The sequence below is a fragment of the Saimiri boliviensis genome, chromosome 2 (assembly GCF_048565385.1).
Source record: "Saimiri boliviensis isolate mSaiBol1 chromosome 2, mSaiBol1.pri, whole genome shotgun sequence".
Lineage (NCBI taxonomy): Eukaryota > Metazoa > Chordata > Mammalia > Primates > Cebidae > Saimiri > Saimiri boliviensis.
This window is the reverse complement of record NC_133450.1, coordinates 204935060-204954426: the sequence shown is the minus strand read 5'-3', so window position 1 is coordinate 204954426 and position 19367 is coordinate 204935060. Positions and strand designations below refer to the sequence as shown.

General features: G+C 41.9%; 1 protein-coding gene across 6 annotated transcripts in view; it reads left to right on the top strand.

Annotated features, from left to right (window-relative positions):
• Positions 1 to 19091, top strand: part of SUSD1 (sushi domain containing 1) — a 150959-nt gene extending 131868 nt beyond the window's left edge. For 3 of the 6 annotated variants that reach the window (XM_074395175.1, XM_074395176.1, XM_074395173.1), the window contains one exon: positions 4092 to 14941. In XM_074395175.1, coding sequence (XP_074251276.1) covers positions 4092 to 4274 — 183 coding nt within the window. In that variant the 3' untranslated portion in view covers positions 4275 to 14941. Of the gene's footprint in view, positions 1 to 4091; positions 14942 to 14963; positions 15058 to 15421 lie in introns of those variants that run through there. The other 3 variants (XM_039475228.2, XM_074395177.1, XM_074395174.1) reach the window with 2 other exon arrangements.
• Positions 19092 to 19367: the final 276 nt, after the last annotated feature.

Genomic DNA, 19367 nt, shown 5'->3' with positions numbered 1-19367 from the left:
TATTCCATTATATGAATATATCATGTTTGTTTATTCATTTATCCATGGATAAATAATGGAATGTTTTCCACCTTTTGGCTATTGTGAATAATGCTACTATGAACATTGGTATACAGATATCTGTTTGAGTCCCTGCTTTCAGTTCTTTTGTAGATATATCTGGAAGTGGAATTGTTTGATCAAATGATAATTCTATGTTTAATTTTTTGAGGAACTACCACCATTTGTCATTCCCACCAGCAGCGTGTAGGAGTTTCAATTTGTCCATTTCCTTGCTAACACTTGCTGTTTTTCTTTTTTCTTGTAGTAGGCATTCTATTATAAGGTAGGGTGTGATGTGACATCTTTTTTTTTTCCTAAGACGAAGTTTCACTCTCGTCACCCAGGCTGGAGTGCAATGGTGTGACCTCAACTCACTGCATCCTCTATTTCCTGGGTTCAAGTGATTCTCCTGCCTCAGCCTCCGGAGTAGCTGGGATTGCAGGTACCTGCCTCCACGCCCAGCGAATTTTTAGTATTTTTAGTAGAGACGGAGTTTCACCATATTGGCCAGGCTGATCTCGATCTCCTGATCTCAGCCTCCCAAAGTGCTGGAATTACAGGGAGGAGCAATCACGTCTGGCCCCAAGGTGACACCTTTTGCTTTGGAAGTAGGAGATGAGGTCTCACTCTATTGCCCAGGCTGAAGTACAGTGGTTCAATCACATCTCACTGCAGCCTTGAACCCCTGAGGTCAGGTGATCCTTTCACCTCAGCTTCCTGAATAGCTGGGACTACAGGTACATGCCATCACACCCGACTAACTTTTCTACTTTTTGTAGAGATAGGATTTTGCCATGTTTCCCAGGCTGGTCTTGAACTCCTAGGGTCAAGTGATCCACTTACCTTGACTTCCCAAAGTGCTGGGATTACAGGTGTGAGCTACTACTCCCAGCATGAGAGGACATCTTATTCTGGTTTTGGTTTGCATTTCCCTAATGACCAGTGATGTTGACCACGTTTTCATGGGCTAATCAGCCATTTGTGTATCTTCTTTAGAGAAATGTCTATTTAAGACCTTTGCTCATTTTTGAGTGGGTTATTTGTTTTTGTTCTTGTTAAATTTTAAGAGATCTCCATATACTCTGGATATTACTGTAATCCCTTGTGAAATACGTGATTTGCAGATATTTTCGTCCCTTCTTTGGGTTGCATTTTTACTGTCGATAGTGTTCTTAGATGCATAAAAGTTTTCCATTTTGATGATGTTCAGTCTGTCTATTTTTTCTTTTATTACCTGTTAGTGCCATTTCTAAGAAGTCACTGAGAAATCCAGTTTCATGAAGCTTTTACTCTGTGTTGTCTTCTAAGAGTTTTATAGTGGCGGGCGTGGTGGCTCGCGCCTGTAATCCAAACACTTTGGAGGCTAAGGCAAGCGGATCACCTGAGGTCAGGAGTTCAAGACCAGCCTGACCAACATGGTGAAACCCCATCTTTAAATAAATAAATAAATAAATAAAAATAAATAAATAAAAAGAGTTTTATAGTTTGTGGTCTTATATTTAGGTTTTTGATCCATTTACACATTAATTCTTTTATATGTAGATATTCAGTTTTCCCAGTACCATTTGTAGAAAAAAAATTTTTTTTGAAACAGTGTCTCACTTTGTCACCCAGGCTGGAGTGCAGTGGTGCAATCATGGCTCACTGCCGCCTCAACCTCCTGTGCTCAAATGGTCTTCCTGATCCTCCTGCCTCAGCTTCCCAAGTGGCTGGGACTACAGGTGTGCACCGCCATGCCTGGCTAATATTTAAAAATTATTTGTAGAAATGGGATCTCCCTATGTTGCCCAGGCTGGTCTCAAACTCCTGATCTCAAGTGATCCTCCTACCTTGGCCTCCCAAAGTACTGGTATTACAGGTGTGAGCCAGTATGCCAAGTCAGAAAAAAACTGTCTTTTCCCCATTGAATGGTCTGGCATTCTTGTTAGCAATCATTTGACATATATGCAAGGGTTTATTTCTAGATTCTCTATGCTATTCCATTGGTCTCTATGTCTGTTCTTTATGTCAGTACCACATTGTTTTGTTTACTGTAGCTTTGTACTAAATTTTGAAATCAGGGAGTATGAGTCTTCCAACTCCCTCATTTTGTTTTTCCCTTTGTGTGTCTGTCCTAGTAAATAGCATCACCATGCCTCCTGTTGCTAAGACAGAGACCTGTGAATAGTTTTTGTCTCTTCCTTCTTGCTTACCTTCTTATCCAGACCATCAGCAAATCATGTCATTTCTATCACCTTAATTCTGTTTAAAATCATCCTTTCCTCTCCTTCATCTGCACCGCTCGGGCTTTGCCATCTCTTACCTGAACATCACTTTTCTAACTCGTCTTCCTGTCTCTTATTCTACCCATCTCCTTGCTCCATACCACTGCCAGCATGAGTTTTATAAAATGCAAGTATGATCAAGGCATTTCAGTTTAATAAGCTCCTTCCTTCACCTGGCCCCTGCCAGTTTCTCTCCTTTGATATACTCCATTCCCCCAAACTGCCTTGCTACTTGAGGTCCCTTCCATTCTCCAGTGTCTTGAAATATGTCCTTCACTGGTTATTCTTGCACATTACCTTCCATTCATAATCTCTGCACTTAGCATCAAAGCAAATGTTAGCCACATTCAAACCCTTATGGCTAAGATTTTCTCAGACCTTTTTTTTTTTGAGATGGAGTCTTGTTCTGTTGCCCAGGCTAGAGTGCAATGGCATGGTCTTGGCTCACTGCAACCTCTGCCTCCCGAGTTCAAGCAATTCTCCTGCCTCAGCCTCCCAAGTAGCTGGAATTAAAGGCATCCGCCACCATGCCTGGCTGTTTCACATTTTTAGTAGAGACGGGGTTTCACCATGTTGGCCAGGCTGGTGTCTAACTCCTGACCTCAGGTGATCCGCCCACCTCAGCCTCCCAAAGCTGGGATTACAGGTTACAGATGTGAGCCATTACATCCAGCAGCTTTTCTCAGAATTTTTAAGCTTAAGTTAAAAAGAAAATTAATAAAATCAAGACCAGAATGCCCAAGGCTGTCATTTGAAAGAGGATCTCCTAATGACATTGGAAGGATTCTTCTCTTTTTTTTTTTTTTCTTGAGACGGAGTCTTGCTCAGCCACCCAGGCTGAAGTGCAGTGACGCGATCTTGGTTCACTGCAACCACTGTCTCCCAGGTTCAAGCGATTCTCCTGTCTCAGCCTCCCAAGGAGCTGGGGTTACAGGCACCTGCCATCATGCCCGGCTAATTTTTGTATTTTAGTAGAGATGAGGTTTCACCATGTTCACCAGGCTGGTCTTGAATTTCTGACCTCAGGTGATCTGCCCACCTCGACCTCCCAAAGTGCTAGGATTACAGGCATAAGCCATTGTGCCTGGCTGGAAGGATTCTTCTCTAACCCTCACCATTCAGCTTCCTCTGGGTAATAGTTTCAAGTCTTATACACAGCAAGTCCCCAGCATTTCTAAGAGGTAAATATGCATATCATAATGGTAGAGGGGAAGAGGTGTTCATTCCAATGAATCTGTAGGTTTCTTCTACTATGGATGAACTTTCAAATATGTTCCTGTTCCTTTCTTCCTGGTTCATGGACACATTTTGGGTAACTGACATTGCCAAGTGACATCCAGATAGGTGAAGTATTGTATACTGGGAATTCTTGTAGCTTTGCCTGTAACATGCATCACCACTTCTTGCTGAACCTTCTGAACATGTGACCTCAGAATCCTTTTTAGCATAGTTCTCCAGGCAGTCCATGCCAGTTGCCCAGAGCTGGCCAGGGGAATGATCCTTCTTGCCACTCCTGTTGTTGGCCTATCATGTGTACTTTTCAAGACCTATTGGAAGCCTATAGAAGTGATCTGTAGGGTCACATCTGTCCATGCAATCCATGCCAGTCCCTTGAGCACTTAGTGATATCACAAGATATTAGAGCTAGATTGGACTTTAAAGATCTACTTCACATGAAGAGATTGAAAAAGCTGAAACTCAGAGGGCTTCAGCCTCCAAACTGTGTTATTTCTACTGACACTGTGTGCCACCTGGTTAAATGCATTGCTTTGTTTTCCTTTATAGGTGAGAAGACATTCCTGTGCAGTTTGGGCTCAGGTGAAAGGTAAAATTATTTTCCGTCTACGAATGCTGTTCTTCTTTCTTCTCTGCAGCCTCAAGTTCACGTTGATGAGATCTGTTTTTAAAATTGTCACTGGTGACCAGAACCCAATTCACACTACCTTAAGCAAAAAGCTTTATAGCTGAAAAAGATGGGAGGAGGGTGAGTGGATGGGAGCTTATGGAATTAAGAGCTACCCCACCAAGGCTCCAGGAACTGGGCCTGGGGACTCAACACTGTGAGTAGGACTTCTCTTTCTGTCTTGCTCTTATTTGAGTTCTGTTTTTAAGCGTGACTTGGCTTTGTTTCCTTCTACTACAAGACATATGAGAGGGAGGGATGCCAAGCTTCCCCAGCTTTGCAATTTCACTGGGAACACATAGCTTTTCAATTCAGGGAAATATGCTTTCTTCCTAGGTTTAGTGACTGTCCGTTGGATGGATCACTGTGAATAGGAAAAAGGCTAGGATGATCGGCCTCCCTTGGGTTTTATGCCTCTTCATGGCTGGTTGGAGGCACAGCAATGTGACCAATAGGTCCACCAGGGTTGACCTGAGAGGGAGACAAAATCCCCATCAAGAAATGGAGAAGGAAAAGATGCTGAAAGACCAATACAAGAGCTACAATAGTCCACTACCATTTGGCTGTGTAGCTTGTGCACATACACATACAATATTGAGAAAAACATCTTCCCTTAACAAAATGAAACTATCCCACGTACGATCTCACATGGAACCCTAGTGGAAGACAACTCAGAGCTGGGTCTGTTACCGCATCCAGCTCCAAGATCAGGAATCCTGGGGATAGCATGTTCCTCTTGATCAAGTCCAGATGTGTTTCTTGTGCTTTATGTAAGTAATCTATGACTAAACGGCAAATTTAACCAACCTCAAACCACAGTATATGATATGAGAGGGAAAACTGAATAACACAATAAATACTCTAATTTAGAAAGAAAGAAAAGGTAAAGTAGTGTACAGTGGTCAGGGGGGCTATTGCAATAATCACCTCTTGCTGGCCAGGAGAAGCAAGCACCCTCTGCCCTGGCAGCAGAATGGGTCACTTGGGTGGTCAGTTTGGGTCTGCCTGATGGGACCCCTTGTCCATTTCCTTCAAAGCCTTTCCTAAGAGATGCAGGGGAACATCTTTACTGCGTGCTGTACAGCTTAAACCTTCTTTGCTTTGGAAGAGTTATCCAGGCGGGGAAATTGCCTTAGGGTTTGAGCAATCACAGGTCTTTGTTTTCCAGGCTAGGGATTTCCCTGGCAGTATGGGTACATTTCTTTAAAACCAACAGGCAGGCAGCCAGTGGATTTGATTCCCAGGAATTCCATTCGTTTGTAGCCAATACCAGAAATTTGTCCCTTTTATGACCTTGGAATCTGGACCTTTTCCGTGTGGTTTATGAGTCCTAGCAACAGGCTGAGAAATTCTGCCCTTCGCCCACAGTATCAGTTTAACCCTTTGCATCCTCTCCCCTGCTTCACAGCAGCATACAACAATCAACTGGCCAGTATAAACTTCCTTCCCTAAGGATTCCAGTGGATAGCGCTTTCTAATGGGGGATTTTTTAATCCTGTAAGTAGAGAATACTGTGCAGGGGCCTGGGTAATTAGGCTTCTTCTATTTGTCTGCTTCTCTCCTAATCTTATTTTCATCTTTTTAACCTCTGCTCAAACCGACTGCAATAAGGGTTTTCAGAGTTGGCTTTTCAGCAGGGTGCAAGGCCATAACCGTTGGCCATCTTGGATTGCTGATTTCCAGGCAGCGAGGGCCTCTCGGCAAAGATGGGTGCTGTGCAGTTTGTGTGTGTACATGGGCCAAGATCCCTTTACTTGCAGGACTTTAATAAGGGCCACAAGAAACAGCCACACATTTCAACATTCATATATATATATATATATATATACATATATATATTTGTATACATATATATTTTGTATACATACCTACATATATTTTGTATACATATGTACATACATATATATGTATTTTGTGTATATATATATATTTTTTGCCAGTCCATCCCCTGAAGCTCTAGGGTTGGGAATGGCATTCTCATGAGGAAAAGAGATGCTTTTATCAGGAGAATTAAGATGTGCACACTTTCAAGACCCAGAAGCAAGAGCTTCCAGAGTCCCCTCCACTCAGTAGCTATTTGCTATGATTGGAAAACCCTTCAAGCTGGGTAGAAGAAATTGCCAAAGAGCTGGCTACAGTCATTCTGCCGCGATTAAGTTAACAGGAAGGATTTTGCTTTGAAAATATCTTAGTGGCTTTGGCAGTGCCCTGGTCTCCCCTCAGCTTAAGAACCAATATTGAAGGAGAGTTTGAGTTTTTGAAACTTAAACACTGGAAATCTCTGGGAGATAGTAGGAAAAACACTGTTCTGTGGAAATTCTGAAGGCAATCCTAGCACATATTTATCCACGTATAACATTTGCCTGTGCTGTGCACCCATCTCGGGCAGTCTACTTTTTCAAAAAATTTTGGAGACTGCCGTTTCAGAAAGCAGTCTTCAAAGAAATGAGACATAAATTAGTCCTGAAATGGTGCCAGTTCATGCGTGCCAAGCCTCAGCCCTGTTCTGGCCTCTGCTAAGTGACAAATTATGCTATGTGCCTTTTGCATATTGCCTCTAGAAGAGCTTTGTAAAGATTACCAGGAAACCAGCAGTCGGTCTGATGGAAGATGCAGAAGCCTGAGCTTACTTGCCTCAGTCTCCTGTCATTAATCAGCCAAGTGTCTTTGAAATGATATTTAACTTGGCCAGTTCTCAATCACCCTCTCTCTGAGATCTCTGAGATCCTTTCCAGCCACAGAGTCCTATGAGTCTGTGATTTCTTGAGTCACAAAGCAAGGCCAACTGATATATGTGAGGTGATAATAAGCTGCAATCAGGGAACGTTCTCCAGTTGTAAGCTCTGAGTCATTCGTGACTACTCCTCTTTCTCTTTTAACCCACATTTTGCACCTTGGGCACGCCTCTCTGATTTTCATTTCTGTGTTCACTCCCTGAGCATAGGCCTTCCTGCTTGTAGCATGGATGACTGACAAATCCTCCTTCCTCATCTCCCATCACAAGAGTTCAGGATTTGACTGAGCGCGGTGGCTCATGCCTGTAATTCCAGCACTTTGAGAGGCCAAGGCAGGTGGATCACGAGGTCAGGAGTTCAAGACCAGCCTGGCCAAGATGGTGAAACCCTGTCTCTACTAAAAATACAAAAAATTAGCCAGGTGTGGTGGTAGACACCTATAATCCCAGCTACTTGAGAGGCAGAGGCAGAGAATTTCTTGAACCTGGGAGGCAGAGGTTGCAGTGAGCCAATTGTGCCACTGCACTCCAGCCTGGGCAACAGAGGAGACTCCGTCTTAAAAAAAAAAAAAAAAATGGAGTTCAGGATTTTCCTCTGCAGCACTAATTTTGTTGTTTCCTCCATTTCCATGATCCTCCATTATTTTTTAATTTGGCTTCCAAGTCCTGTTTGATACAAACATACCCTTCTAATCTCATCTGCTGTTCTTCTCCATTCAAACAGATGTGCCAGCTGTTTTCTGGCCCATATTTTCTCCTCTTAATGTCCTTGCACATATAATTACTTGACGACTTCTATCTGGATTTTCCAATCACCTACTTGTGAATCTCTGCTTGTTAACAATCTCATCTGTTCTTCGAGACTAAAGTCAGATGTCCTTTCCTCCCTGAAGCTTTTTAAATCTCTTCAACAGGACAGGATCTGCCCCTCTTGGGCTATTCTGCTATATTTTAGAGCAATGGGTATGCACTTGTTTTGTCTTCTACTACTGGATTTCACACCCTTGAAGGGCATTTGAAGAGCAGGAACAGAGCCAGACATGCATTGGGTGTTCAATCAGAATACACTGAATTGGGCTGAATGATTACTGAAGAACCAGTGGTTAGTTTTATGGGAAAGGAAGCATAGTTTTTAAATTAAATAAGACAAAGAAGACTTACATCAAGATATAAACCTGGTATGTATGTGTACATATGTATTTACTATATATGTACATATATTCATATGCACAATCATTTTAAACTTTTATAGTTGTGATGGAAGAATTCTAAGATATTTCCCAAATCCCTGGTCTTTGGTGTACATCTACCTTCTCTCAGTTATTCATTCAAAGACTGTTCTAGCTATTGTCGTGAAGGGATTTTGGAGACCTAATTAAGCTCCCAAGTAGGGAGATTATCCAGATGGGCCTAACCTAACCACAGGAGCTCTTTAAATCTGGTTAGAAGTTAGAGATAGGGAGAGTTGGGACTTCAAAGAATGAGATGGATTTGACATAGGAAAATTCTCCTGCCAGCTTGAAGATGGAGGGGTCCACATGGCAAGGAGTGCAGCTTAACAGTAGGAGCTGAGCATGGCCTGGCTGCAGCCAGTAAGAAAATGGGGACCCTAGTCCTACAACCGCAAGTGTCTGTTTTGTGTTGCTATAACGTAATGCTGGAGGCTGAGGCTGGGTAATTTGTAAAGAAAAGAGGTTTATTTAGCTCATGAGTCCTTAGGCTGGGAAGTTCAAGAGCATAGTGCTGCATCTGGCCTGCTTCTGGTGAGGGCTGCATGCTGGGTTAGGCCAATGGCAGAGAAGTGGAAAAGCCAGCAGGTATATACAGAGAGATCACATGATGACACAGGAAGCAAGAAACAGTCTGGGAAGCTGACTTGATTTTATAACAAGCAGATCCCTGGTAATACAGACCCTCCAGAGGAAGAACTCACTCACTTCTCAGGAAGGTCATTAATCTGTTCATGAGGGTTCCAACCCCATGACCCAAACAGCTCCCACTAGGCCCCACCTCCTGACACTACCACAATGAGGATTAAATTTCAAGTTTCAGAGGGGATAAACTCAAACCATAGCAGCAAGAAACTGAATTTAGCCAATGACCTGAATGAGTTGGAAGTAGATTCTTCTCTGGAGTCTCCAGAAGGAAATGGAATCCACCTGAGACCTTGATTCTAGCCCTATAAGGCCCTAATATGGTTTGGCTCTGTGTCCTCACCCAAATCTCATGTTGAATTTTAATCCCCATGTATTGAAGGAGGGGCCTGGTGGGAGATGACCAAATCATAGGAATGGTCTACCTACCCCTTGCTCTTCTCATGATAGAGTTCTCATGAGATCCGGTTGTTTGAACGTGTGTAGTACTTCCCCCTTCACTGTTCTCTCTCCTGCTGTGGCCATGTGGACTGTGCCTGCTTCCCCTTCCTCTTCTGCCATGATGGAACGTTTCTTGGGGCCTCCATAGCCTTGCCTCCTGTACAGCCTGTGGAACTGTCAGTGAATTAAACCCTTTTTCTTTTAAATTACCCAGTCTCAGGTAATTCTTTATAGCAGTGTGAGAAGGGACTAATACAGGCCCTGAGCAGAGAACAAGCCACAATGGGCCTGAACTTACCACCCACAGAATTCTGAGCTAATAAATGGGTTAAAGCTACCTAAGTTTATGGTAATTTGTTAAGCTGCAATGAAAATGGAATACAGCAGTGTTATTCCATAAAAATGGAATAACAAGCATTATTGATCTCTACATTAGTTTTCCACTTTAATTTTCTTTGCCATCTTTTACTACGAATGGAACTCGGAATAGCAAAGAGAAACTTAATACAGTAAATAGAAGTCACTTTGCTAATTATTATTATTATTATTTAGCCATTTGGAGAACAGAATTGGTGCTTTCCCAGGAAGTGACCAGGCCTGTGTATACTCATGAAAAAATGTCCACACCCGTGGGAATTCCTCAAGCTGTCACAAAGTCTGAGAGTAGAAATAGGACCTCTCTAACTTTCTCTTCAGCACCAGTGATATTTCTATCAGGAAAGGGGTAAAAGATAAGCCCAGAAAGGCCCCATCACTCCTCCTGAGCACTAGCTCTCTTGAAGGAGCCACCATAAAGAGAATGGTGAAGTTTAGTCCTAATGGATTTACTTTCTCCAAGACTGAGTAACTGATCTGGGATATAATACATAATTCATTCACTTGGGTTTAAAAAATATATATATTCTACAAGTCATTCAGAAGAAAAATAAGCATGGTTCTGTGGCATGAGACCATGGAAAGGGAGGATAACCAAAGGATGGTGAGGCTATAAAAAACACTATTCAAATTTACCAGTTGTAAATTTTCTTAGTAAGGAATTAATGAGAAAAGTCTCTAAGGAAGCTTATGTGGCAACACTCATGAGCACTCTTGATTAGATTGAATCAGATTTTCAGAGAATATATGCAAAGTAGACAAAAAGGTGTATAACCAGGAACTGGTCTACCAGTAAGAATCGTTCCTGGAGCCAAAACCCAAATGTGCTATGCTGAATAAATAAACATTATTTTACAATACTATGTCTAGAGTAAGAAATTGTTGTGCCCAGGTAGATCCTGCTGGTGGATGGTCAAGAGAAAGTTTCCTTAACTCCTACTTTGCTTCTGTCCTCTTGGTCTGTGAGCGGATAGTTAGAAGCAAGAAAAGAGCTTACTACCCTTACATAGGATCAAGTCTTCCAACAGACTTGAACTTCCAACAGAATGTGGATGAAGCACATTCTGGCAGGCTCATATAATTTTCACATAAGATGGATAAACCATTGCAAGTGATTTTTAAGAAATATTGAAGGAAATGGAGAGACGTAAGAAGACTAGAGATGAGCAAAGAACAAGGAACTTTGTACAAAGGAAGAGCCACCAGAAGTATAGATGATAGTAACTTGAAGTCAAGGCAAGACAAGGTCTTCAAGTGATGGCTTGTGTATTCCTAGTAGAAGAAACAGCAGTTCCCAGGAGTCAGAGCAGATTAGGTCTATTGCTTTCCATTTCTTCTTGCACGGAGTCAGTAATTGGACAGGGAAATATGGCATGCATAATGTATTTTTACTTCAACAAACATTTAATAATGTCCTTGTGGACAATGTGGTGACATGTGGGCTGTATGTGGGCTTACAAACAAGCTGAATGACTATGCACGGTTGACATTAACTCACTAACAATTATTAATGAGTTGAAATCAAATCCAAGAATATGCATGACATGGATCCCTGTCCACAGTCATCTTCAGTTTAACATATTCATCAATTGGTGATTAAAATATATAGAGGGCAAAATAATGGAGGAAAAAACACACAGGAAAAAAATTGATGATGGAATTTGGAAGGAATACTGGCTAGATTGGATGAAATACCAGTACAGGAAAGTACCAACTCCCCCATCCATCTCCAGAACTGTATTTTCTCTTCAAAACAAAACAAAACAAACCGAGATAATTAGTCTGCAAAGATGTCATTAAAAAAAATGTTTCTGAGTTATGCACAAAGATGGGATCTTAATGCCTTAATTTGCATTTTTATTACTTGAAAGAGAGCATTTGATCAAAGTTTTATTGATCATCTGTAATCATGTTTTACATGTGATTTACCTTTTTATAGAATTGGCACATTTTGCTATGGAGGTCTGTCTTAATTAATTTGTAACACTCTCTATATGTTAACTTCTTATCTAGATATTTTACCCAGTTTGCCATTTGCCTTTTAATCTTGCTTATGGTAGTTTTTGGTATAAAAAGTGCATGCTTTTTAAATTGGTTAAATCTCATTCTCTTATTTTAAGGTTTCTATGCTAACAAATATGTTTAGAAATTTCTTACCCCCTTTAATACTAGGTAAATATTCGCTAACATTTCCTGATCCTTTTAGGTTTCAGTTTAAGCCTTTAATCCATCTGGATTTTATTTTGTATATGATATAAGCTCTAGTGGTCAAAATTAATTGATTCTCAATGGTTAGCCAATTTTCTCAGCACTAGTTATGAATAATTTATCATTTTCCCAATGATCTGAAACAGTATCAAAACAACAACAACAACAACAACAAAACAATAATTAACAATAGCTAACATTTGCTTGTTGCTTATTCTGTGCCTGGCACTGTTTTAGCTTGTACTAACTCATTGATTTCCCACACTACCTAGCAGTGGGTAGTATTGCTGTAATTCCCATGTTATTACAGCATCCCTCAGCATGGAGACTGAGGCACAAAATGGATGCAGAGATTGGACAAAGTCACACAGGCAGTGGTGGTGTTTAGATAAAGACTTGGACATCTGACTCCAGTATTCAAGCTTTGAAAGTATTTGATATACTTGGATTTGTTTCTAGGCTATTTTGTTGCAGTCTATTTATTCTTATACTAATACTGCACTGTTTCACATCTTGCAATTCAAGTCACTCTCCTAATATTTTTTTATTTGCTAATTCTTCACTTAATCACGGCTTCTCCTTCCATTTTATAATTTAGCTTCTTGGCTGGGCACAGTGGCTCATGCTTGTAATTCCAGCACTTTGGGAGGCTAAGGTGGGCAGATCACCTGAGGTCAAGAGTTTGAGACCAGCCTGACCAACATGGCAAAGCCCTGTCTCTACTAAAATGCAAAACTTAGCTAGGCATGGTGGAACGTACCTGTAATCCCAGGTATTAGGGAGACTGAGGCAGGAGAATCCCTTGAATCTGGAAGGTGGAAGTTGCAGTGAGCTGAGATCATCCCACTGCACTCCAGTCTGGGCAACAAAGCAAGACTCTGTCTCAAAAAATAATAATAATAAATAAAAATAAAATAAGTAATATAGTGTCTTAAAGTATCAAGGCCATTTTTCTTCTAAAGACTAAAAGCAACCAAATAACATATGCCATGTTTTCTAGAAAGACTCTTGGTAGCACTTTTTGAGAGTTAGTAACTGCCCTTGGGGTTCTGCTTGCCTGCTGCTAGACAGAGCCGATTTATCAAGACAGAGGAATTGCAATAAAGAGTTTAATTCACACAGAACTGAGCTGTATGGGACACTGGAGTTTTGTGATCACTCAAATCACTCTCCCTGAAAACTCCACATCAGGTTTTAAGGATAACTTAGTGGGTAGGGGGTAGGGGACCAGTGAGTCAGGAGGGCCGATTGGTTGGGTTGGAGATGAAATCATAGAGAGTCGAAGGTGTCCTCTTGCATAGTCAGTTCCTGGGTGGGGGCCACAAGATCAGATGAGCCAGTTTATGGATTTCCCTAGTGCCATCTGCTTCAGGGTCTGCAAAATATCCCAAGCACTGATCTTAGGTTTTACAATAGTGATGTTATCCCCAGGAGCAATTTGAGAGGTTCAGAATCTTGCAGCCTCCAGCTACAGGACTCTTAAACCATAATTTCTAATCTCATGGCTAATTTGTTAGTCCTGCAAAGGCAGTCTAATCCCCAGGCAGGAAGAGGGTTTGTTTTGGGAAAGGGCTGTTATCATCTTTGTTTCAAAGTTAAACTATAGGCCTGGGTGCAGTGGCTCTCAGCACTTTGGGAGGCTGTAATCCCAGCACTTTGGGAGGCTGAAGGGGGCTGATCATGAGGTCAGGAGTTCAAAACCAGCCTGACCAATATGTTGAAACCCCATCTCTACTGTAAATACAAAAACTAGCCAGCCAGGGTGGTGTGGGCCTGTAGTCCCAGCTACTCAGGAGGCTAAGGCAGGAGAATCTCTTGCACCCAGGATGTGGAGGTTGTAGTGAGCCGAGACCGCATCACTGCACTCCAGCCTGGGCAACAGAGCGAGATTCCATCTCAAAAAACAAACAAACAAACAAAAAAACAAAAAAAACAAAAAAAACCCCTATAAACTGAGTTCCTCCCAAAGTTAGTTCAGCCTACGCCCAGGAATGAACAAGGACAGCTTGGAAGTTAGAAGCAAGATGGAGTCAGTTAGGTCAGATCTCTTTCACTGTTACAATTTTCTCAGTTATAATTTTTTCAAAGGCGGTTTCAAGTTCTGCAGGGCTGTTTAACACAAGGTGTATTCTATGGCTCCTCTTACTAGTGCCAGGTACTATATAGAGCTTCCAATAGAAATGCACTGCTCTTAACCTGGCTATAAAGACCTGAGCTGTACTTAACCACTCCCCACCTTGGTTCCTTAAAGAAATAATAATAATAATACCCAATGTAAAGGCTGGTTAGGAGACTGAGTTAATATATGTGAGATGTTTAGAACAGTGTATGGCACAAGGAAAATTCTAAATAAGTGTTTGCAAATTAAAATGAAATTTTTGCTCTAATCTAGAACATGATCCTCTAAGTCAGTCACTTGGCCCAAATGTGCAACTCAGATGTGGGTGTTTTTTAGTTTATAATCAGGTATCTCTTTCCCTGGAGTTGGCATATGATGGTCCCAAAACAGAAAGTATGTCTTTCATAGTACTTTTACATCAATTTTCTTATTTTATCCTCTCAGTAAACCTGCTGAGCAGGGCAGAGAGGTTCAATCCTTGTTGAGGTATAGAGAAACTGACAGGTGACTCAACAAAGGTGAGTCAGGTGACAAACAACAGGTGACTCAACAAAGGATATTCTTTTGCTATATCTGACCATCAGGGCTATCAGTTTTGGAACCCAAATTCAAATAATGTCATAATGACTTCTCCCTCCATGCAAAAAAGAATGTCCCATAAAAATCCATCACATGTAATTAACTCGGGAAAGGACCAACAAAAACCTAGCAAGTTGCATCGTATTTGTATGCTCAACAAGATCAGCTTTTTTCTCTTTTGTAACTTTAACATGGTCTGGTTTTACACTTCCTTTTCAGAAATACCCTGTAACTGTAATTTCCTGAGGCTGCATATCCACAGGGCCAACTCAGGGGACACACAGGCATGCTGGGCATTCTTGGAATTCTTTGTTAAATGGGGCCAAGCTCTGGGTTAAAATGGAATGAGCACAGTGGGGTGTGTGCCTCCTGGGAGGTGGTGATGCCATGCACTCTGGGCTCAGCATGTGGTTTTGTCCCACAGATTCGTCACTCACCCTGCTGCAGATGGTGGGTGTTGGACTGGGCTCCGTGGCTGTTGTGATCATTCTCACATTCCTCTCCTTCTCAGCGGTGTGGTATGTGAGGGTGTCATTTTTGAGAAATGAGTGGAATGGAGGGGAGGATGGATTCGAGTCGTGAAGAACAGCTGGGGATGAGGGGAGTCAAAAGGGGTGTGGGTGGAAGTTGTCCTTGGCTCAGCAGAGCACACTCAGTGGTAAAGATATGGTACCTCCAGGTAGCGCAGGGGATGCCTTCCCAGGAAAAGGGCAGGACCAATGATGGCTGCCCTGGCCACACACAGAGGGGTGGCTGAGCTTCCCTGCTGCTTCCCCTTGCCTCCTCCCAAGAGTGTGCATGTGAGCTGTGCGTAGAGATGCTCAGTGGGAAAACGAAAGTGTGTTCATATTTGTCTCTTTTCTTTTCCTCCTCCATGTCTAGATTACAGATGGACACTGCCTGGGGAGGATGCACTGCTGCTGGGGCAGGTGTTCTGACAGCTTCTCAGGCGCCTGCACAGAGGCCCCATGTGACTTCTATCCAGGGAGCACGTGAGCCTGCAACTTTCTCCATTCCCAGCTTGGCCCCATTCCTGGATCAAGATGGTGGCTATCCCTGTGGGGGTCCCCCAAAAGGAGAAAACTCAAGAAGACTGAGTATTCCCTACTATGGGACTAGTTTTGTGCAATGAACTTGAGACTCCTGATGTACAGTGTGATATTGACCAAAGGCTACAGATCTGTGGATCTTGGCTGGGACCTCCTCTGAGAGATACCTGAGGGTCAGCTCCTCTAGACGTTGACTGCAAGAGAATCTCTGCAACCTTCTACATAAGCATCTCTGTTAATTCATTCAGAATCCATTCTTTACAATATGCAGTGAGATGGGCTTAAGTTTGGGGGAGAGTTTGACTGTATGAGGCAGGTCATTGAAAAACAGAGCAGTCACGTAGGCAAATGTTTCAAGCACTTTAGAAACAGTTCTTTTCCTACAATTAGTTGATATACTAATGAGAAAATATACCAGTCTGGCCATGCCAATAAGTTTCCTGAGGTGTCTGTTAGGCAGCATTGCTTTGATGCAATTCCAATTGTCCTATATTCAAAAGTAATGTCTGAATTCCAGTAAAAATATCCTGTAACTAAGACTGTTCTTTCCTTGGTTAATTATTTTGTTACCAAGCATCTTCTAAAAATGCTCTGTGCCCCCTGTTAGAAATTGGGATTTGGTGGGAGTGTAGTAACAGTGGCTTAAAACAGTATTGCACCCATGGCCAGACTAGAGTCCACATGTGTTTCAGGGGAGGGCTGCAATAGGGGGTGAAACTTTTTAATCTAAACTTCAGTAACCATGACTGTTGTTAGAAGTAAAACTGCTTGGTGCCGCAAAGTGGAACTAACACTTAGGCAAAAGCTTTCTCAGCAAGGCAATTTACTTCTATAGAAGGGTACTTCTTACATGCAAGGCAGAGGCAAGGGATATCACTCAGAACAAAGCGAGGCAAGAGTTTTTATCTTTAATGCAGACTTTGCTCTTGTGTCCTCCTCCTGTGAGCTGGGGTCAGACTGCACAATTTAGGCTAATTCTGATTGCTATTGCTGACATCATCAAAGGAGGCAAGGGTGGGCTTTTGACAGGAAGGACAGGTACATAGGTGATGGGAAATGCTTAGGTGTGTTTAGTCACAGCAGAGATAAGGAGGCTGATAGATGAATGGGTAAGATTACTTTTTAGAATAGAAAAAAGAACTAGAGCGCAGTGGCTCAAGCCTGTAATCCCAGCACTTTGGGAGGCCGAGGCGGGTGGATCACGAGGTCGAGAGATCAAGACCAACCTGGTCAACATGGTGAAACCCCATCTCTACTAAACATACAAAAAAATTAGCTGGGCATGGTGGTGTGTGCCTGTAATCCCAGCTACTCAGGAGGCTGAGGCAGAAGAATTGCTTGAACCCAGGAGGCGGAGGTTGCGGTGAGCCGAGATCGCGCCATTGCACTCCGGCCTGGGTAACAAGGGCAAAACTCCGTCTCCAAAAAAAAAGAAAAAAGAACTAGAAACTAGAAACTGAAACCTTTTGAAAAGGAGCTATTTTCTGCATTGTACCCAGAAGGGCCTTCAAGACCAGCCCTGGCAACACAGCGAGACCCCATCTCTGCAAAAAAAATTTTTTTTAGTTAGCCGGGGATGGTGGCATGCACTTGTAGTCCCAGCTACTCGGGAGGTGGAGGCAGGAGGATCACTTTGGCCCAGGAGTTTGAGGTTGCATTGAGCCATGGTCACACCACTGCATTCCAGCCTGGGTGACAGAGTGAGATCCTGTCTCCAAAAAAATTTACTAAAAAAGCAAAAATGTGGACTTCAGCATTTCCTCTAACTGCTGCAAATGACAACACAGAATTGCTCAGTGTTAATACTTGAATTGTGGGGCCAAGTCTTCTGGCTGTAGTAGTTCTCTTTTCTAACATTTGAAAGCCCTTGAGCTAGCTATGGAACTAATCTTGGGACAGACTTTTTGGTTCTCAGGAATTTCAGGCCTTTGAATTTCCAAATTTTATATATATATATATATATATATATATATATATATATATATATATATATATAATGTGTGTGTAAGTATACCTGTCTTTTCACTGTAAGGCACCTTCACCCATCCCTTCTAGAAGCAGCCACAAACAACCAAGCAAATGCGTGGAGGTTAAAGGGGGAAGAGGTGATAGTCTGTTCTCTGACTCAAGTCCTGAAATTGCAGTGGGGTGCTTAAGGTAAGATCAGAGCAGAAGTGATTATCTTGAAATTTCACATTAGCTTGGAATAAAGTTAATATTTAAATTGATTTTTAAAGGAAATAAAAAGAATCCTCAGTGCTCCCTTTTCATTGCTGATCTCACATTTTGATTTTCTAAACCTTCTGTTTTCCCATTCTGTTCTTCTAAGAGGAATGCAACGGTCTCATAGAAGTCAATCAAATAGCATTGTAAGAACCTTTTGCCTACCACATCCTTTGTTGGTTAGACTGAACCAACAAAGCAGTGTCTGCTTCTGGGGAGGGAGGATGTGGCCTTTTCTGTGCCCCAGTTTGTGCGAGGGCGATCCAATGGAGCAAGTCAATTTAAAAGGCAGTGGGTGCTCTTGTTTCAGAGAGAGTGAATCATTGTGGTGGTGGGGGAGTGTCTGTGTGGCGGTGTGGGGAGGGGTTGCACATCTAGATCCATACTTTTTGGCCTCAACTCAGCGTTACGAAAATAGAGTCAAACTCAACTCAGGGTTACCCAAATGGAGTCAAATTGTGTGTGATTTTGTGACATGATTCTTTCACTCATCAGCATTTCCTGGATACATGCTTTCCAGTCACTCATGACCGCATTATAAGTTTGTACCATAATTCACTTAACCAATACTCTGTTGTGCACTTAGAATATTTTTCACATGTTTATTGTTCTTATACAAGTCTGTATAAAGGTATGCAGTTATCACTTAGGCCACATTCCTGGAAGTGACATTGTTGGAATAGAAACTACGTACACTTTTCACTGGAGTGCAGATTGCTGGGAGAGTTTCACGCAAAAATTTATACCGGTTTACACTCTCACCAGCAGAAAGCCTCAGTGCTGCTGAGTGCTGTTGTATTACCAATCTCAATTAATCTGGTAGGTGAAGAAGGATGTTCAATGTTTTGTCTGCATCTCTCTAATTATTTTACTTGTTGATTGGCCAATTGTAATTCTTTGTGAGTTGTCTTTTTCTCAGTACTTGGTCTGTTCGTCTTTCATTGATTTGAAAAAGCTCTTTATATTTTAGTAATTTAAATTCCTAACTGTCATATATTTTGTAAACAATTTTTGTGGTTTGTAATTTCTAGAAATGATAACCTTGTTTTTTTTCAAACCTTGTTTGTACTTTATTTTGCCACACAAAAATTTTAAATTCGTATGATCAAAATTTGTCAGTCTTTTCCCTTATGTTAGACCTTCTAATCTCAAGGTAATAAATATAATCTAGCATTTTTTTAAATATTTAAATGTGTAATCCATCTAAAATTTATTTTAGGATAGGGAGTAAGGCTGGGGAAAGTCTTTTTAAATAAAAAATCATTGCTAAATGGTTGTCTAGTTGTCCTATTAATAGTCATTGAGACCAAGGGCGGTGACTCATACCTGTAATTCCAGCACTTTGGGAGGCTAAGGTGGGAGGATCACTTGAGGTCAGGAGTTCCAACTAGCATAGGCAACATGACGACACCCCGTCTTTACAAAAAATAAGAATTAGCAGAGGCCAGGGGTGGTGGTTCACGCCTGTAATATCAGCCCTTTGGGAGGCCAAAGCGGGTGGATAGGCCAGGTGTTCAAGACCAGCCCTGCCAACATGGTGAAACCCTGTCTTTAGT